The sequence below is a fragment of the Falco punctatus genome (assembly GCF_963210335.1).
Source record: "Falco punctatus genome assembly, chromosome: 16".
Lineage (NCBI taxonomy): Eukaryota > Metazoa > Chordata > Aves > Falconiformes > Falconidae > Falco > Falco punctatus.
This window is the reverse complement of record NC_137596.1, coordinates 5545144-5562259: the sequence shown is the minus strand read 5'-3', so window position 1 is coordinate 5562259 and position 17116 is coordinate 5545144. Positions and strand designations below refer to the sequence as shown.

Below are 17116 nucleotides of genomic sequence, written 5' to 3'. Positions count from 1 at the left end.
ACAGGGTCTGGTACAAGCTACATGTGAGGCACAAAATGCAGAATCTTGTTCTCATCTATTAAAGTGTGAACAGAGCTCGAGTGCTGAGTTCATGCTGGGCAGACATGTTACAGCAAAAGCTAGCGATGGGGCTTGATTTGCATTTGAATCAAGCTTGTGGTCTTTTCCTGTCTGTATTGAAAGCTCTGGAATATCGATTATGGCCATTAAATACAATATACACGGACATGCTTGAAGGACGAGGTTGAGCGAGAAACTGTGGGAACTGGGAGCCGATTCTCTGCTGATACATCCTCACAATGCCCATAGGCAGCCTGGTTGACTGCGCTGGCAGGGAATTCAGCTGCAGTTTCCTGGCAGGTGACCAGGCCCTGCTTGGGGATATCGAATCCATCTGTACCTCTTAATGTGCTCTTAGAGCAGATCTGCTCTCAGGTTGCTGCACTTGAATTTGGCAAGGTCTAGTCAGCTGGCAGAGCAGAGGCAAAATGCTGCTCAGCCAGTGCCCCGTGGCCGGCTGCGGAACAGTGTGGTTTTTGCCACCGATGTCACTGTACTGCGTGCCTGTGAGTGCTCTGACACAACAGTTTGCCCCCTCATAGCTGGTCTACTCAGCCAAATAACTCAGCTTTTGCAGGACAAGTGTGTTAGCCTCTGCAAGACAGGGTGTGTGTATCTTCAATGCTGCAATAAATGCAAAACTATGCATAAAGATGTAAGGAAACCAGTAAACTGAGACTTCTTTTGTTTATTTTACTATTTTAATGTGTCAAGACTCAAACTAAAGTTACTTGTATTTAAATGCAAGTCACAAGCACATAGATGTAAAAATATTATTAAATGATAGCTTGCATGTGCTACAAGAGGGAACAGTGTGAAGAGAGACTGAACTGACATAATGATGAGGGACATGTGGGGAAGTAGTGGGCCAAGCTTTGGGCATGGGGTTTGTAAACTAAAACATGCTAAAACAAGGAAAGTGCGTGGCACTCAACCACTTTGCTTTGTGTTTAACTTTCAGCAGATGACATGGTGAGTTGTTCTATTTGATAGGCATGGTGTGTATTTCTGTGCCACCTGCTAGGAAAACAATAAAAGAGGAAATGTAATGCTGGGTGAAACACTGCTGTAATTAAGCACCTGTCAAAATATGTTGTTAAAGTAATTTTGATGGGCTGGAGGAGACAAGTTCTCATAGGTTACTTATCCCACAAAGGGAAAGCCCATGTTCTGTTTCAGAATACTTGCGCTATCCAGTCTTGTGTAACAGAACAGAATCAAGTTTTATACAAAGTAAATTATCTTCACTATTAAACTGTGGATCTTTGGTACCATGGTTGTAAGTCTCAGGGCATGAAACGAGGATTTTCCTGCTCATCTGGATGCTTCAGGGATCCCATGATCCCAGATCCTCGTCTGTGCACCATTTCCTTTGCAAGTCTATGAACCAGCTTGCTGAGAAGGTGTAAGCTCGATGCTCTCTCCCCCATCTTTCCCTCTCCAGGTCAGCATCTTGTTGAGTGTCACAATAAGAATGACAGTTTGACCAGCTGTTCCGCCCTTTCACTCTGCCCAAAGCACCAGACAACTGCTTCCCCAGAAGTGGCTCAGGTATGTGCATCCTCATGAGGTTCTGCTTCTCTGTGAGTGAGAAACAATTCCTGATCTAGTCTCCAGAAGCTGCTTTGCTTCAGCTGAGACCCATGTCTCCTATGTTAAGTGCACTTAAGATACTTTTATAGTTGATTCAACATCTAGGCATGTTGCTGCTGTGATACTGAAAGTGTGGGGAACAAATACAGCATAAGGAAGATTTCTGCTGTTCTCTCAAATATTTGTAGAACTGCTGTATTGGTCAGTGCACAAAGCAGTCTCCTGTGTGAACCTGAGACTACATTAAGTTCCAAAAAGTTGTGAAGCTGAGCTTGCGATGGAGGCTGGAGAGGAGACTCCAGAAATCTGGGATGCTGCAGGGAGGCACAAAGAAATGTGAAAATGAGCAATGGGAGCCTTGGGAACAACCCCCCTGCCTGAGGAAGAGAATGATCAAGGTGTGCTGCAAGACTAAAGATGGCACTTGGAAGCCATCCAGCGTGGTCAGCGTGAGAGCCTTGAACCCTGATGTTGGAGCATAATCTTGATTTGGAGCATAAAACTTGGCAGACTGTCATTAAAAATAACACGTGTCCCTCATGCTTAAGAAATAAGCGGCTGGAGTACATGTCTATATGTCAAATGTCACAGATTTCAGCAGTCAGCAAGGAAACAACATAGTTGTAATAAAACTGTAACTAGACCTACCTTGGTTCTCCCATGGACAGCACTGTGTCTTTGCCTGCTCACATGTGCAGTTGTAGGACATGATTATTTCAAAGTTACTAAATATGTAGCCATGTTTTGTACATAAATACACTTGGGCGTTTTTGTATCATATACAATGTGTACGTCCTGTGGATGCCTCTGTGCACAAACTGAATTTACCCTCAATTCTAGGTGGTTTGTGACCTTGGAGGTTTAGCTACTGGCCCTACTGTTGCCATTACCAGGATGAGCTTTCGTTGTCTTTGACTGTAAATCATTATTTAGCTTTCCCCATCTAGCAGTCTTCTGCAATGGCCATGTCCTAGTCTCTTCTAGCAAAGTCCAAGCTGTACTCTTCCTCTTTGAAGGCAAGGAAGTCTGTGTGTCAATGCAATGTCTCTCTCCCAAAGCACAGAGTTTTTTCCAACTCTGTAATAGAAAAACTTTCTCATGCTGATTTTGTTTTTTATTTTTTAATTTATACACCATAACTGCATCACTGTTCAATTTTAACTGAAACTCTGATATTAAAGCAATACTATGTAAAAGTGTTTTGCTTCCGTTTTCTATTTACTTAAATATGCAAACTTGTATCTACATCAACCATGCAGCCTGCACCAGGGTGGGTGAGTGTCATGTGGGGCAAGATGCAGCCGTTGCTGACATGTGCCAGCATCAGTGGGTTTATTTGCAAGGAGGTTGATGTTTCCCCCGTAAAAATCCAGGTGGCCACAGAGAAGGTGGAAGGAGCTGCGAGAAGGGAACAGGCTTAAAATATGCAGCTCCAGGTTTAATAAAATGGTTTGCTGTTCATCCAGCTCTAACTGAATGCCTTTTTTTCCTGACTGGGCTTGATGAGGCAGGTTTTACTAAATTTGGCCGAACAAGTCACACTTACAGGTGGTAAAAGTCATGAGAAACTGAATGAAAACAGACTAAGGACTTCCTTATAGCCTGTGAAAACTGTTGAAACAGCTAGAAGCTGTCAAAAAAAACCTTACCAAAAAATATTTGTATCTTATCTCATATTTACTTCCCATTGGAAAAGATCATTTACCCACCGTGACTCTCCCCTGTTGATCAAGACTGAGGGTGAACTGTGAAAAGCCACCTTTTACGCCTTGCTATTTTAGCAGCTATCTAGTGGTAGTGGAATGTGTCTGTTTAGTTTTATTAGTGACGTATCAGCATGCTGACTGCACTGGCAATGGCAATGTGCCTATTACCTGTGCTGTTCTGCACACTGTGCTGGCTTCAGCCCGGACGATGCCCGCTCCTTCAGATACGTCCCTGTCACGCAGTGGAGGCAGAAAAAAGTATGTTATGGGAAGAGGCAGAATTTCTGCCCACCCAGAAGAAATCCACAAGAGTTTAAGAGCCACAGCTGGGCAAACTTGTAAAAGACAGAGGCTGCCCTGAGAGACAAGGTGGGGAAGGAGAGAATCCAGCCAGAGCTCAGTCAGGTTCACTCTTGGGGTGTTTATGTCCTTCACTAAGCAAAAGAACCATGAAAATGCATAAAAAAAGAATGTAAGTTACATAAAAGCCTCAAGGGCACCCTCTCCTCATGTAATTCAGGTGAGATCTCCAAGGACATGACTAATACTGCAGACACAATTTGGTCTTCTTTTCTTGACAGGCAACAGACGTTACAGACAACAGAGGAAAAATTCCACGTGGACTGAAAATGTGGCCATAACCCTGATTTCAAACTTTCTCAGCGCTGATGTGAAGAGGAGCCCTCAAATGGTTTGCATTTGCCTACAGTCACGAGGAGAACCGCAAAACGCAGGGACCCATTTAGGAAATACAAACACCCAGAAGGAAGCTACTTATTTTCCTGCATCAGCCACTGGGTCTTGAGTATAACGAGGGGTGTCGCTACTCTCGTGTCTGTATTTGTTACTCAGTCAGCCCTTCCATTTCATGTATCTATCAACCTTGTACTACTATTTCAAAACCTACTAATGATGCGAGTGAGACGGGTGCTACAGGTGTCAGAAGACCAGCTTAGAGATGCCCAACCCCATTCCCACTGCAGTGAAGCCAGCAACACTTCAGAAGTTGCTCCCTCTGGAGATGGCAGCCGGAGCCAAGGAAAATCCCAAACTGCCTGACACAGCCTGCTCCTGAAAACCACTCTCCGGCACATGCCTCTGCCTATCCTGCTTTACAGCGCTGTGTTGTTACAGTATATTGCTAGTGATCACTCGTTTGCAATAAACAGAAGCTGCATTTTATTTTTACTTTACCCTCTGACAAAAAGCAACACGATATGGCCAATAAAACACCTACAGCTGTAAAATAAAGGATGTAACTGTAACAGCTGTTCCCAGAAGGGAACAAGAATTGGAAGGAACTAAAGATTCAGAGAATTGATGGTCAGGGGGCTGGGGGAAGTGGTTTTGTGTGACCCCTCAGCACTATTTAAATTGACCTTGAGGTCTAACAAGTGTTAGGGAGGTTTCTGTTGTTTTGCTTGCTGTAGGTTGGTAAGTAACCATTTTAATCTAAGCTCTTTAATCCAGCTCTCTAGTTTTCAGTAACTAAATTATGGTGTCTACTGTTAGAACAAATGTATTGGGGAAATGTGTAAATTTGATGAGGCTGGCATCACCCTGTGTGGTTTTTTTAGCTCACTTTAGGTCCTAAAATGGTAGTATGTTGTTTTGGGTTTTTTTTGAATGCTGGAAGTATTATTCAAAATGAGGTTCCTTCTAATGAAAGTATGCTCCTGAATGCTTAATGGAAAACTAAATCCATGAGGAGTACTTGTGTACTGAGAGGGCTTACATAGTCTGCTTTCTCTTGTCTCTTTTTTAAATTATTCTTTTCTTTTGGAAGAAAGTACAAACTTAGAAATAAAACCTTGGAAGAAACCATGTAAGTACTGGGAGTGCTGGCTCTTAAGCAAAGTGTTCTGTTGTGAATCAGTAAGAAGGCAGAAAATAAGCGTGAACTTCAGAAATATTTTGGTGGTTAAGGGCACTTTGCTTAACTTAATGCCTTGAGCTTTTTATGTTTCTAACAGTTCTTGCAAATATGATGCTGTGCTTCTGGTGGAGAGGCTGGGTGTGTGCTTTGAAGCTGCAAAATGTGGTGCTACAAAATACTCTGGTCTGGGTGCATGATGTAATGGATTATGGTGTGGCTGTATTGCCTTGATTAGCCCACAGCCTGAAACAGACTTTTTCTGTACCTGCCCTGGAAAGAAAATAAGCCCATAAGGCTCCAACCAGAATAAAATATTTTTCTGTGTGGAGACTAACTGTGCACAGTTGACATCTTTTATCCTAATTAACAACTACTTGGTTTTGTAGGGACTCCAGCTGAAAGTGCAAGCTCAATTTCCCCTTCAAGTTGAAAGAGTTGCCCTTGTAAACATGCTGCACCTGAACCATGTTGCTTGACAGAACTAACACCAGCTACTCCTTGGTGTTGATTGTCACCTTGCCAATTAATAAACATGCCTGGGTGACTGGTGTGACTCCTTGATCGAGTTCAGAGTTTGAACTGCCTTAGCACTGCAAGCCTCTTACCATTAAATTGGTAAGATTGTACAGTGGTGCTTTTGTCACTTCTACCTTCATGACACTTGCCCAAGGTGTGGTAGGAAGATGTTCTCTGGTGTTTGAAACTCAAGTAGCTTCTGATGTAAAGGCTGGCTTTTCCTTCTGCGGAGGACCCTGCAGGCTGCCTGCGTGCACAGACCTCTGTAAGAGCTAAGCCAAAAAACCTTTGGTGTACAAGGAAATGTTGTTGTGATACACAGTTGTTCTTTCTTGCAGGTTCTGTTGAGTGACATGGGGAGCAATTTCAGCAGGCACATCTGCTGTGTGATTTGTGGGAGATGTAAGAAGCGGGACGTGGAGGCAGCAAATGAGGAGATCAGTGAGACTAAGCCGATTCTGCAGACCTCGGGCGAAACATCGATATGCTTTGATACAGCGCCTTCCACTCCAGCCCTGGATGTCTCTGGACAAGGCTCTGAAGAGGTGCAGTCTCAGAGCCAGGACCGATGGCCATCAGCTGATGCTGTGGAGGAGAACATGGAGACCTGCTCTACTGCAGATCCCATGGGAATGACCAAGGAAGGGCAGGCAGCCTCGGACTCCACAGGCTTCTTGGTGACCCCTGCAGATGGGGAGACCAAAGAAGACGTTAAAGGCTTAACCCAAGCAGACAACCATCAAGAGAAACTGGATAATACAGAAGAGAAAATAAAACCTACTCTTTGTGCTTTGGAGGGTTGGCCTGTTACACACCCAGCTCAGGATGTGGAGCTTATTGCAGTCAAAGAGCAGCCAGAAGAACAGGCAGAGGCTGGCAGTGAGGGCAGCCTGTGTACTGGAGTAACTCTCCAAGAAGGGGATATTCTCAGCTTCATCAAAATCGCAAATGAAACTGCATCTGGCCAGGACTGTGGGACCGAGGGTCCTGTGGAGACTGGAGAGAGTCTCACAGGGAGAAATTCACCCTTGTGCGCTGTGCAGATGGCGGAGGGCACTGAGACCTACCTTTCCACTGAGCACACTGAGGATGCAGGCAGGGCTAAGCTTGCTGAAGTAAGTCCTCAATCTGCTGTGATAGCTGAGCTTATGTGTCTGGTAGAGTCAGCATCTCTACTGACTGTGCAAGCTATGCAGAAGACTAGGGAGACAGTGGAACCTTCAGAAATGGTAGCAAATGCTGTGGCTGAGACATGCTCTGCTTCTGCAATGCCTTCAGAGCCCCTGTATCTGGAGGGGGAACCTCTAGAGCCAGTGAACCAGCTGCTTCTCTTCTTGGATCAAGAGACCCAGTTTAGCATGCCAGCTTCACAGGAGATGGAGAGCCTGTGTTGTGCAGAACCAAGCGAGGCTTTATGCCAGTCAAGCAACGGAGTCCTCTGTGAACTGGCAGGGAAGGAGAGCAGGGAATGTGATGCAGAAACTGCAGCAAGTGAGGCAGAGCCACAGCACAGGATCATGCAACAAACAGAGCTTCCAGAAGAGCCAGTAACTTCTGTTCAGCAAGCAGCAGAGTGCCTAACTGTGACAGCCTCACTGTCCGAAGTGCCTGGGAGTAGCAGAGAAATAGAGGCTGAAGATGTTGAAGCTTGCGACACCTGAGGATCGCACCGCTTGGTGTCAGATAGCGGGTTCAGTGGCAGTTGATGTACCTGCCTTTTGACTACGGGAAGAAAGTAACTCAAGCTGTTGAATTCAGGATTTTGTAAACTGTATCCTGGACTTTAGAGCATGGTTGTACTAAACGTGAAGTATGCAGTAGACCTTTCCAGATCCTCTCCTGAATATAGTTTAGTCATAGTTCTGTTTATCACTATTTTTGGTGGCTGTTTTTTCAGGAGGGCATGCCTTGCTGGGAGAGCACAGCTTCGCTTAGGCTGTGATTTGACTGAAGTAATGTTAGGCGCTGCATGCCCTCAGTGTGGTACGGTGATGTGATGTTTCATCTCGTAGTCTTAGGAGGCTGGGGAGTGGAGTAGACAAATGCTCCTCTAACCTAGCCTCACAGAATTCTGACTGTGCTAACAGCCACTGTCCTTGCTACCTTGGAATAACCAAATGTTTGAACTACCTCCCTGCATACTTTCCTTGTATGACTGACAGTCCCTAGTTTATTGTTATATTGAACAAATATTTTCACAGAAAGGTGATGAAATGCTAATTGTGGCTTATTTGTATCTCTTGTAATAGTGGAAGTGTTCATGTAATCTGTACTGTTTATGCAGAAGTTTAAAAAAATGTAGTCTTGATCAGAATGCATAAGTCAGTGTATTGCAGCTCAAGATCTACTGACTTTTAATGTTTCTAACTTTATACTACCAATAAAATATTTTAAGATCATGGCAAAACCCCATACTGAGTATGTTTTGTTAAGCGTTAAGGAGAGTGGAGAATATGACTGAAACCACTCTGTGCTTTTCTCTACATGCTTCAGAGGAGAAACGGGGACCTTGGAACAAACTGAATGAACAGAGTAAAGCGCCCAGATGAGTGTGTGGGAGGGTAGCTGGCACACTGTATTATTTTTTTTTTTTTTTTTGGGGGGGGGGGGGGGGAGGCATTACAGTGTGCTTGAGGAGCAGGACCTCAAAGGGTTCTGGCAGGGGGATCCACAAGACAAAGTGTCATGCTGGTGACTCTTCATTCATTTTGCTTGCACAGATCCGCAAGCTGAGGAGGTGAGAGTTAAGTGTGTCAAGTGATGTTGGGGATGAAACTTAATGCTTTGAGGAAACTACTGTTTTGATAAAGGGACAAATGCTTTCCCCCCACCCCCCCCAACTTTTGGCTTCTGTCCTTCCAGCCACACTCAGGCTGACAAAGCATCCTATACATAAGACTTGACCAACAAATTTTCCTTTGGTGACGAGTCCATAAGCTGCAAAGAAAGAGGTGCCTGTAATACTTTCTGTTCCTTAAAGGGTTTCTCTAAGCTGGTAAAGCATATTTGTTGTTCAGGTGGGCTGTCTCTACAGCGACACTAAACAATGGGCTTCTTAGGCCTAAAAGGAGGGAAGCTATTAAATAAACACACTCACACAAAGCTTACTGAAGACTCATCTTTCTGAAACCTGCTTGCCTTGCTTGATTTGTTCTGCTCAAAGTCACACGGCACTTGCTGTTCACGCCTTGCGTTGAAGGGCTGCCTCGCAGGGAAGCGGGTAGGTTAACTGCTGTTTTCTTCCCAACCTCCCAGTAACAAAACTTCAGGCAGGCGAGAGGCTGGAGGAAGAAACCCTAAGAGAAATCAGACTCGATCCCATTCATGCCTGCCTATGGGCTAGTAAGTTAATTCTGTTAAGCAGGGTTGTAAGAAGTAGCTATGCTACAGAAAATGGTTTTTAACCATTTGAAGTCTCATGCAGGTGGTTCCTTAGCCTGGAAACAGGGGAAGGCAGAAACTCTACGCTGAAGTTCATGTTATGCACCATCTGGAGAAGGGAAGCATTGGCATCCCTGCCATGCTGTAGAGCTCGCTGTCGGAAAGCCCTCCTCGTTCTTTGAAGAGTAGCCTGTCATTCTCCTGCAATGCCAGCCGCGTGATGGACGGGGGAGGCCCCGGGCAGATCATCCGCTGTATCTAGATGCCACACTAAATGTACTGAGAGGCCCTGTACGTGCACTGGAAGGAAAAGACAGTTCTGGTAAGAGTGAGCAGCTTGAACTCTGCAATAAAAAAAAAACAACCACCCAAACCACAAAGACTGATGTCCTGAACTGACTGCAGCATGATCCTTATAGGCAACGATGTCGTCTAAAAGGCTTTGTAATGGTCCCGTTATACAGCAGTCAATCATGCAACACAATTCCAAGCTGACATCTGAGCCAAGCTCTTTGTAAGGTCTATGATTTTTTTTTTTATTTATTTGTCAAAAAATGAAGTGTGTGGTTTTTTTAAAGCAGCCCTTTTAAATATATCAAAGCAGCAGAGACCAGTAAAGGCTTTCAGAACAAATACTAAGCCTAGTTAAGACAGAAGATGCGATGGCTGTGACAGTAAGATTTTCCTTCCTCTGCTTCTGTGTATTACATTGCCATCTTCTGTAGGGTCTCACCTGAAAGAGATTTTCCAGATTGTTTAAAATGAGTCTAAGTTGGACTTTGTTATTACAATGTCTCCATTTTTCACAATGACTCGAGGGTAAACATTTCATTCCTTGATCTCAGAAATATTCCAACCACCTAGTGATAAGTGGATGACTAAGCATCTTCCCGTTGCACAGAATACTGAAATAAGTATCGACGACATCTGCCATGGTAATTTTTCTCTCAAATTCATAATCAACAAATTAACTCTGAAATTCTTGTTAACATTTTCAAAACAAAGGTGTACACCTTTAACATAGGGAAGGTCTCAAAAATCTCCGTCATTAACTGGTTTACTGGTTTCTTTCATTCTGTGCCTTTCACCATTTAGCTGTGTCTTTCAACAGATAGGAAATGGCTTCTGCTCACTTGGAAAGAAATTTGCAAAACTTTGTGCAATGCAATGAGTAACATTCACCCAGGCAGAAGCGAGCGGTGAGCTGTGGGTGCATCATTTCCTTCCAGTTTTACACTGTTTTGCAAAGCACCAATGTCCCTAAAGGGTCCATAAAGGCACCAGTTTTCCAGCCACTGATCTGTGACAGTCTCTACATACGGTCATCTCCGTATCTCCTGCATCAAAATCATGGAGTAACTTCAGAGAAGTTTCCAATACCCAAGGAAATCACAACCTGCATATGTATTTCAGTTCCACTGGAGTCCAATAGGAAGTACACAAAAAAGGCTTTTGAAAAGCTGTCATTAAAAAAAAAAAAAAAAAAAGAAAGAAAGAAAGAAAGAAAAAGACATGAAGTGAAGCCCTTACAGCCACTGTAAATATGCCATTGGTGTCACCACCCAGTTAGGGACACCTGCTTATTACCATGCAGAACAGATGCTGGACCACATTAAAAGGCAAGATGTGGATGCTGTCATGTTTTGGTCCCAACACTGGCTGCGTGCACGGAATTGCTTTGCCAAAAGCTCCTTCTGTGTTTTTTGCATTAAGGGATCACAGTAGCTCGGCAAAGCAGAGGATGCTGAACCAGATTTGGCATCAAAAAGTGGAAGCTTGAGGGGTTTTTATGTAAAAAAACAGAAGCCTGAATCCATCTATTTTGATCTTTTTGGGGTTTGTTCAGATACATTGCTGTTGGCAGTGGATATTTAGGATCTGCCTTTTCGCTCATGTCTCCAGGATTAGTTTGTTTTTAATGGATAGTTGCTTTTGTGTTTTGCCCATGTGACCTATTTAACATTACAACTCACTTCCAGTCAGTAAACATAACCAGGGAGGTACAGTAATGGTAATGCCAACAGAGGGTGATCAGCTGTGGCTGGAAACATTAAAATAATCTGCAACCACTGTAAAATAGCTAATTGCACAACCCAACCTATTGAAGACAGCACAAAAGCGGAAAGGGGGATAATTTTTCACCCCTAACTGCTCAATATAAAATAATAGGGGAGACTACAATTTCAGCAACATCATTTGTAAATTAAAGGACTATTGATAGATAGCCTGCAGTATGGCTGTTACTGTGCTCCCCAGCATCGCAAGTTATAAATAGTGGTCAGTTTTCCTTGTCCATGATTGCACAGTATTAATCGCTAGCTTTATTTTAAGTAGCCAGCGCCAATTATCAAATGACCACAATGAAGCTAATCATGTATCAACTGCACTTAGGAAATACAGCCATATGCTGTTTCCAATGGCTATGAGAAGGCTGGGGGAAATGACAAATACAGTGCGAGGGAAAACCACGACCTGCTGGAACTAATGCTGGGAGTCGAAGGGGGAAGAGATTAGGTGTGACCACCTCCTCCTATTTAAATCCAGCCCGGGGGCTTTGCCTTGCAGGTGTTGGATGTTCAGTGGGGATGGTGGAGTTGCTGGTAAGAAGGGGCTGTGGGCTGGTTTTGTGCAGCCGATGAGTCTATCAGCTGGCTTGCTGTTTGGTTTTTTATGGTGTGGATTCTTTGTTTTAATTCATCTGGGCTTTTAGAGTCTGGGTCTCTCTGAGTAATTTTGTTGTTAACTTTTCCAAGTGTTTAAGGCAGACCTTGCTACTCAGCTGTTAAGAGTTAGTTTTGTGCTGGGAGGCGTTCTTTTACTTCTTAGTTTGCTTGTGCCTCTTGCAGTCTTCTCTTAATGGTCTTATTAAGGAATAAACCATGCTTTGTCTTATGAATTTTAAATCCATGTATAAGTCTTTTCTGTCTGCCTTGCTTCTCTTTTCTTTTGCCCCCATCTAGTTCTGAAGGTCTAAACACTTCCTTGACTGGAGTGACTAGAGTCTAACAAACTTGGCAGCTTGGCTATACAAGTCTGTATATATATATATAATGTATCTATATATGTAGAATATAATCCTATTGGCACTATAGCCAACCCTGCTGAAAGATGGCCAATGGCAGTGTCTGCTTGACTCCTAAAAACTGTAATTATTTTCCAGAAAGGCCTGGTTTTGTTGGCAGGTAATACCTCTTTCCCTCTTCCTCAAACTGTTATTTGTTAAAAGGTCTCTGTGCTGATTCACCCCCCACCCCGCTGCAATTCCACCTGTGTTTTAGCTCATTGACCTCTGACAATGCTCTACTGCTACTGCTATGTGTGAACTGGACAGCTGTTCCCCTGTGAACTGGACCCCCAAATGGATATGAGCTAATAACTACCCATGTCTTGCAGGTGTGAAGCCACTTCTTCATTAAGAGCCAGAACTCCCTACTCATCTTCAGGCAACGTGCAACTCTTAGCAGGGTGGGAGCTCCTCCACGAGGCAGCAGTTAGTGGAGTTGCTCCTTTCATCTCTGGCGATGGGAGGTATCTGTGGAAAGAACGAGAGGCTCTGTGTGTTTCCCAAGAGAGTTGTTCGTTACAAGGCCAAAGGAAAAAAGACATCAGGGACCGCACATGTATTCTGTGATGCATCAACATGGACTGGGGAAAACCATTTTCATTCAGCACGTATAGGGAGGACTCCAAAAGGCCCTGAGCTTTCTGCTGCAGAATTGGTGCAGGATGCTCCTGAAAGTGAATCTGCTGCCCAGGCTGAAGGGGAGCCAGGAGAGCAAGCTGCATCTCTACATGCACGACATACCGAGGCCCCGCTCGCTGGGACCGCTGGAGACGCACAAGGTGTTGAGGTGTCGCAGGACCCTGAAGCCAACCCTAGCACAGGGGTGATGCAGCACCAGGAATTCTCTGAACAGACAAAACAAGAAGCCTGGTCTGCCAGGAGAAGCCCACAAGAGAGCAGGAAGAGCAAAGCTATCGTGCGTCCTGCCAGCAGCTGTACATCCAGCGAGCAACGCTGCTGTGAGGACCATGAAGTGACACCACTGCCCCAGAGCACAGTAAAGGCTGAAGTCCACATGTCTGTGGATGGCCAAGGAGAACCTGGCAAGGCTCAGCTGGCTCCAGCACAGGGCGAGCCTCAGGCTGGTGCGGAGCAAGAGGCTGGAGCCGTGCACACCTCAAAGGAAACCCCTGTTGGAAAGGCCCATCGGGACGTGCCTGTGCAGCAGGCAGCTGCCTGCCCAGCTGCTTTGTGTGCCACAGAGGAGTCAGAGCTGCCATCGAAGACTGTGGAGACAAGAGAGGGCAATACAGCTGTGCAGAGATCTGTGGCAGAACAAGTGTGCTGTGCTGCTCCAGCCCCACCCCATCTCCAGCTGGGACGAGCTGCAGAGGTTCCTATTACTGAAGATACGGGAGAAAAAGCTTTTGAACCAGAGCAAGCTGACGAAACGGCTGAGGTCTGCGGTGGTGGGCAAACAGAGGAGATCCCATGCTCTTTGGCAGAAACCCATGCTGCTCTGCAGGATGAGGAGATCAAAGGTAACAATGTGGGGAAAGCTGAGGAGCACTGAAGGAGCACACACCAGCTGGTGCAGCGACCACTGAGCAGGCTGAGCGACCGTCTGCAGCCGAATGATTAATCTGCTGCCTTGATCCTGCAAGGGACTACAATGCCAATGGGTGCCTGGATTGTAAAGGACCCAGAGAGCGGAGGTGGTGAAGCCTGCTTGGCAAAGGGATGTTAAAAAGCTGGTATATGGGCTTCTGCAAGTGTCACTAACTTCCTTCTGTCCTGGAGGAGGGGTGGTGGGTATGGACACAAGCTAAGTGTATCTCTGTACGAAAAGCATACTTAACGTAGATGGTTCTTCCTTTTTTTCTTTTCTCTCCACATGCACATACACCCTGGCTAAGACTATGCACTCTGTAACCCTCTGCCTATGTGCGACTGCGCAGGGTTAAGTCTTCTCTGAACAAACAAGCCAGATATCTTAATGCTACTTGTCTGTACACCCCACTCTAACCGTCACTACTGTCTGAAACTGACTGTGTTGAAATGCTCTGTGGAGTAGAGTCTGTGTTGCAATTAGGTTCAATAAATGGGTGCATTTTAACACTTGTTACTATAAAATGTTGTGTTGTTCATGGCCGCTTGCTTTATGGTTTGTGCTTGTTGCATGGAGCTGAACTAGCTGGCACAGGAGTCCTGTAGCTGTCTCCAGACTGTAACTATCGAGAGAAACTTCTGGTGGTCATTTTGCTGCAAGTAATAAATAGATTTCAGGCTGCTCTGTACATAGCACTGGTTTCTAATTATACAGCTCCTAAATAAAGGGGAGTCTTCCTGTCAAACCTGACTAGCTGAGCAACTGTCGCTGAATTAACAGCTGAGGTGGTGCTGAAGGGAATAAAAAATAACATAGCTGAGTTCCTTTCCCTCTGTTTAAACCAAAGAAGGGTTTTACACCCAATTATTCTGCTAGAGCTCATGGGCATTTAAAAGTGAAATAATGACTTGTACCAGACAGCCGGACAACTCCGATGTGAAGAAGGATAGGATCCTCCCTAAGGAAACCATTACCAGCTCTCGTGTTCTTGCATGCTTCCTACTCTAACGGTGTTTGTGGGGGTGGAATAGTTAAAGGCAAGTTAGGACACGAGGATTTTGAAAGCTATGCATTTATTTAAAGGATGATTGGGTTTTTTTTTTACTGACTTTGTGGTTAATCGCATCAGGAAGGTAGTGTACCCTTAAAAAGATTTCCCCTGAATCAGGGGACCAGGCTGCCACACCGCAAGCCTAGCGACTCAACCCAGACTTAATATATTTTCCCTTGTGACCAAATCTGAATGGAGACCCTGTTCAGAGAAATGTCTCTTCCTCCCATCGCTTAAATAACACAGATAGTGTTCTTTCCCCTTGACTGTTACTCAGAATCCCAAAGGCGCCTACATCAGTTGATTCTGTTGACAAGCTGCCCTGGGTTTGGTTGCTTCTAACAAAGCTGCTGTTAGTCTGGATATTATGCCCTACTGACACAGAGTTTGGATTTAACAATTAGCGGGTGGGCAGGCTTCTCATTACAATGCCAGGAGAGCCAGGAGGCCTGAGGAAACCACAGAAAAAGAAACAATACCAGCAAAGAGCAACAAAAGCTTCTGTGCATTATTTTGCCTTTATCTTAAATACTCAGATCAGCAACTATAATTAATTGCCAAGTATTTTCAGAAGGTCGGTATTATCATCTGCTCTCTGTTTTGCAGTTGCTGGGAAAACCAGTGGATGTTTGACAATGTGGCAGAAAGAGCGCAGAAAGCAGTGAAGTATTCAAGAGAGTGGAGAGAAAGGGATGCACGTTCTTCATATGCTCAGAAAGTGCTAAATGCCAGAAAGGAAGAAACGATCAGGGACAGATTAAGGCAAAAAGCAGATACAAGTTTGCTTGCATGTATTAGGGCAAAGGATCACAGAAGTGATGGCATTGGTTCGTGGCACGGTTCACCAAACCATGTTAAGAGTGAAATTTTTATTTTCTTATTTCAGCTCTTATTTCCCCTGTGCCTGGTGGGAGTACTGAGCGGAGACCGAAGGTATCGGTCTAATCCAGAGTCACAATCGAAATGGATGATTACACGATGCTTTTGCTGCCACACTGAAACAAACAGGTGACGGGGAGCAATTTTCACCCCCAATGGTATCATGCAGAGCAGGACTGCAGGCTAGAGTTTCACAAACATTATCCTTAAACACAAGCCTGCTTCAGACTGACTGCTGCACCGCTGTCAGTCTCTCGGTCTGTGTCACGTGTTGCTGGGCGATCAGCAATTTGCACGACAAAGTATGGCACTGTGTTACACTTCAATTTTAATATTTAAGTCAAATTAGCAAATCTGGGAAACCAACCTACAATCTGAATCACGGACATTCTGCTCATGCGCTGGAGAAGGAGTAATCCTGCCTTCCTTTACTCAGCAAAATCCGGGCAGAACAGAACGGTCTTCCATCAGCTGTAATACCGCAGGAATTTGGGGCAAGATTTTTTTGCATACCCTGTCTTCATTTACACTTAGCTGGATGTTTGCAATGTAGGCTGTTCCTTGGTCCATGAGAACAATGAGCTGCAATTCCCCTCATAACATACCTATTCCACTTCTGGTGCTGTCCTTTAGCATAATCTTCTGGGCTTTTTTTGATGTGCCCCAAGTACTGTAAAGCCAAGCTTTCCTCACAAGATGTCCTGGTCTGCATCATCCTAGTTTAACCTACCCAAAATTACACTCAGGGAAGGTTTTGATTGTGTATGTCAGAACAGACTCTACCTCATTTCCAGTACTTGCATTGACTCTAATGTCAAAACTAATGGTTTTGCCCTTTTCATCTTGTAAAGTGTTTGGGTAAAATGCTGAATATTGATATCGGTGGCCTCAGAGTGAAAACTACTTGTCTCCAGATGATTTCTTTGCAAATCTTTTAATGCTAACTGGGCTCACTGTATCCAAACTCTGCTGAAAATAAAGATGCAAGGCTAAACTTTCATATGCGACTCCTGTAAGAATACGACTTCAGTTATGGAAGCACTTTAATGCTTTTAAAATCCAATTCCTACCCTTAGAGCAGGGAAAGACCATTCTGTAAGAGCAGAACAATCGTATCGCCTAGCACAGCCTGTCTACAAGCCATCCGTGACTCCCCTTCAGAAGCACTAAACCCTCTGTCACCGAGGAGTGAATGCAAGTCAGACCTTTCACTATTGTTTGTCTCATTTTTTTAGGCAAGTTCTATTTGGAGAATTTATTACTAATGCAGTGGTGTAAATATAACTCAGCTCTGTTCCCAGGCTTTAGGCTGCCCTCTTAAGACGATAAGCAGCAAAATCATTTGACTAGTGAAACCGCCCGTAAATTACTGCAAATAAGCATAAAGCAGCGTTACCAATCCACGTAACTGTCCTGGGGATGGTGTGGATTGCAATGTGAT

General features: G+C 44.6%; 1 protein-coding gene across 1 annotated transcript; it reads left to right on the top strand.

The window, feature by feature from the left end:
• The first annotated feature begins 4785 nt into the window (after positions 1-4785).
• On the top strand, positions 4786-12459 carry LOC308054293 (uncharacterized protein). The gene is made up of 2 exons (XM_080366854.1): positions 4786-4793; positions 6090-12459. The coding sequence occupies exon 2, from the start codon at positions 6105-6107 to the stop codon at positions 7410-7412; it is 1308 nt and encodes a 435-aa protein (XP_080222980.1). The 5' UTR covers positions 4786-4793; positions 6090-6104; the 3' UTR covers positions 7413-12459.
• Positions 12460-17116: the final 4657 nt, after the last annotated feature.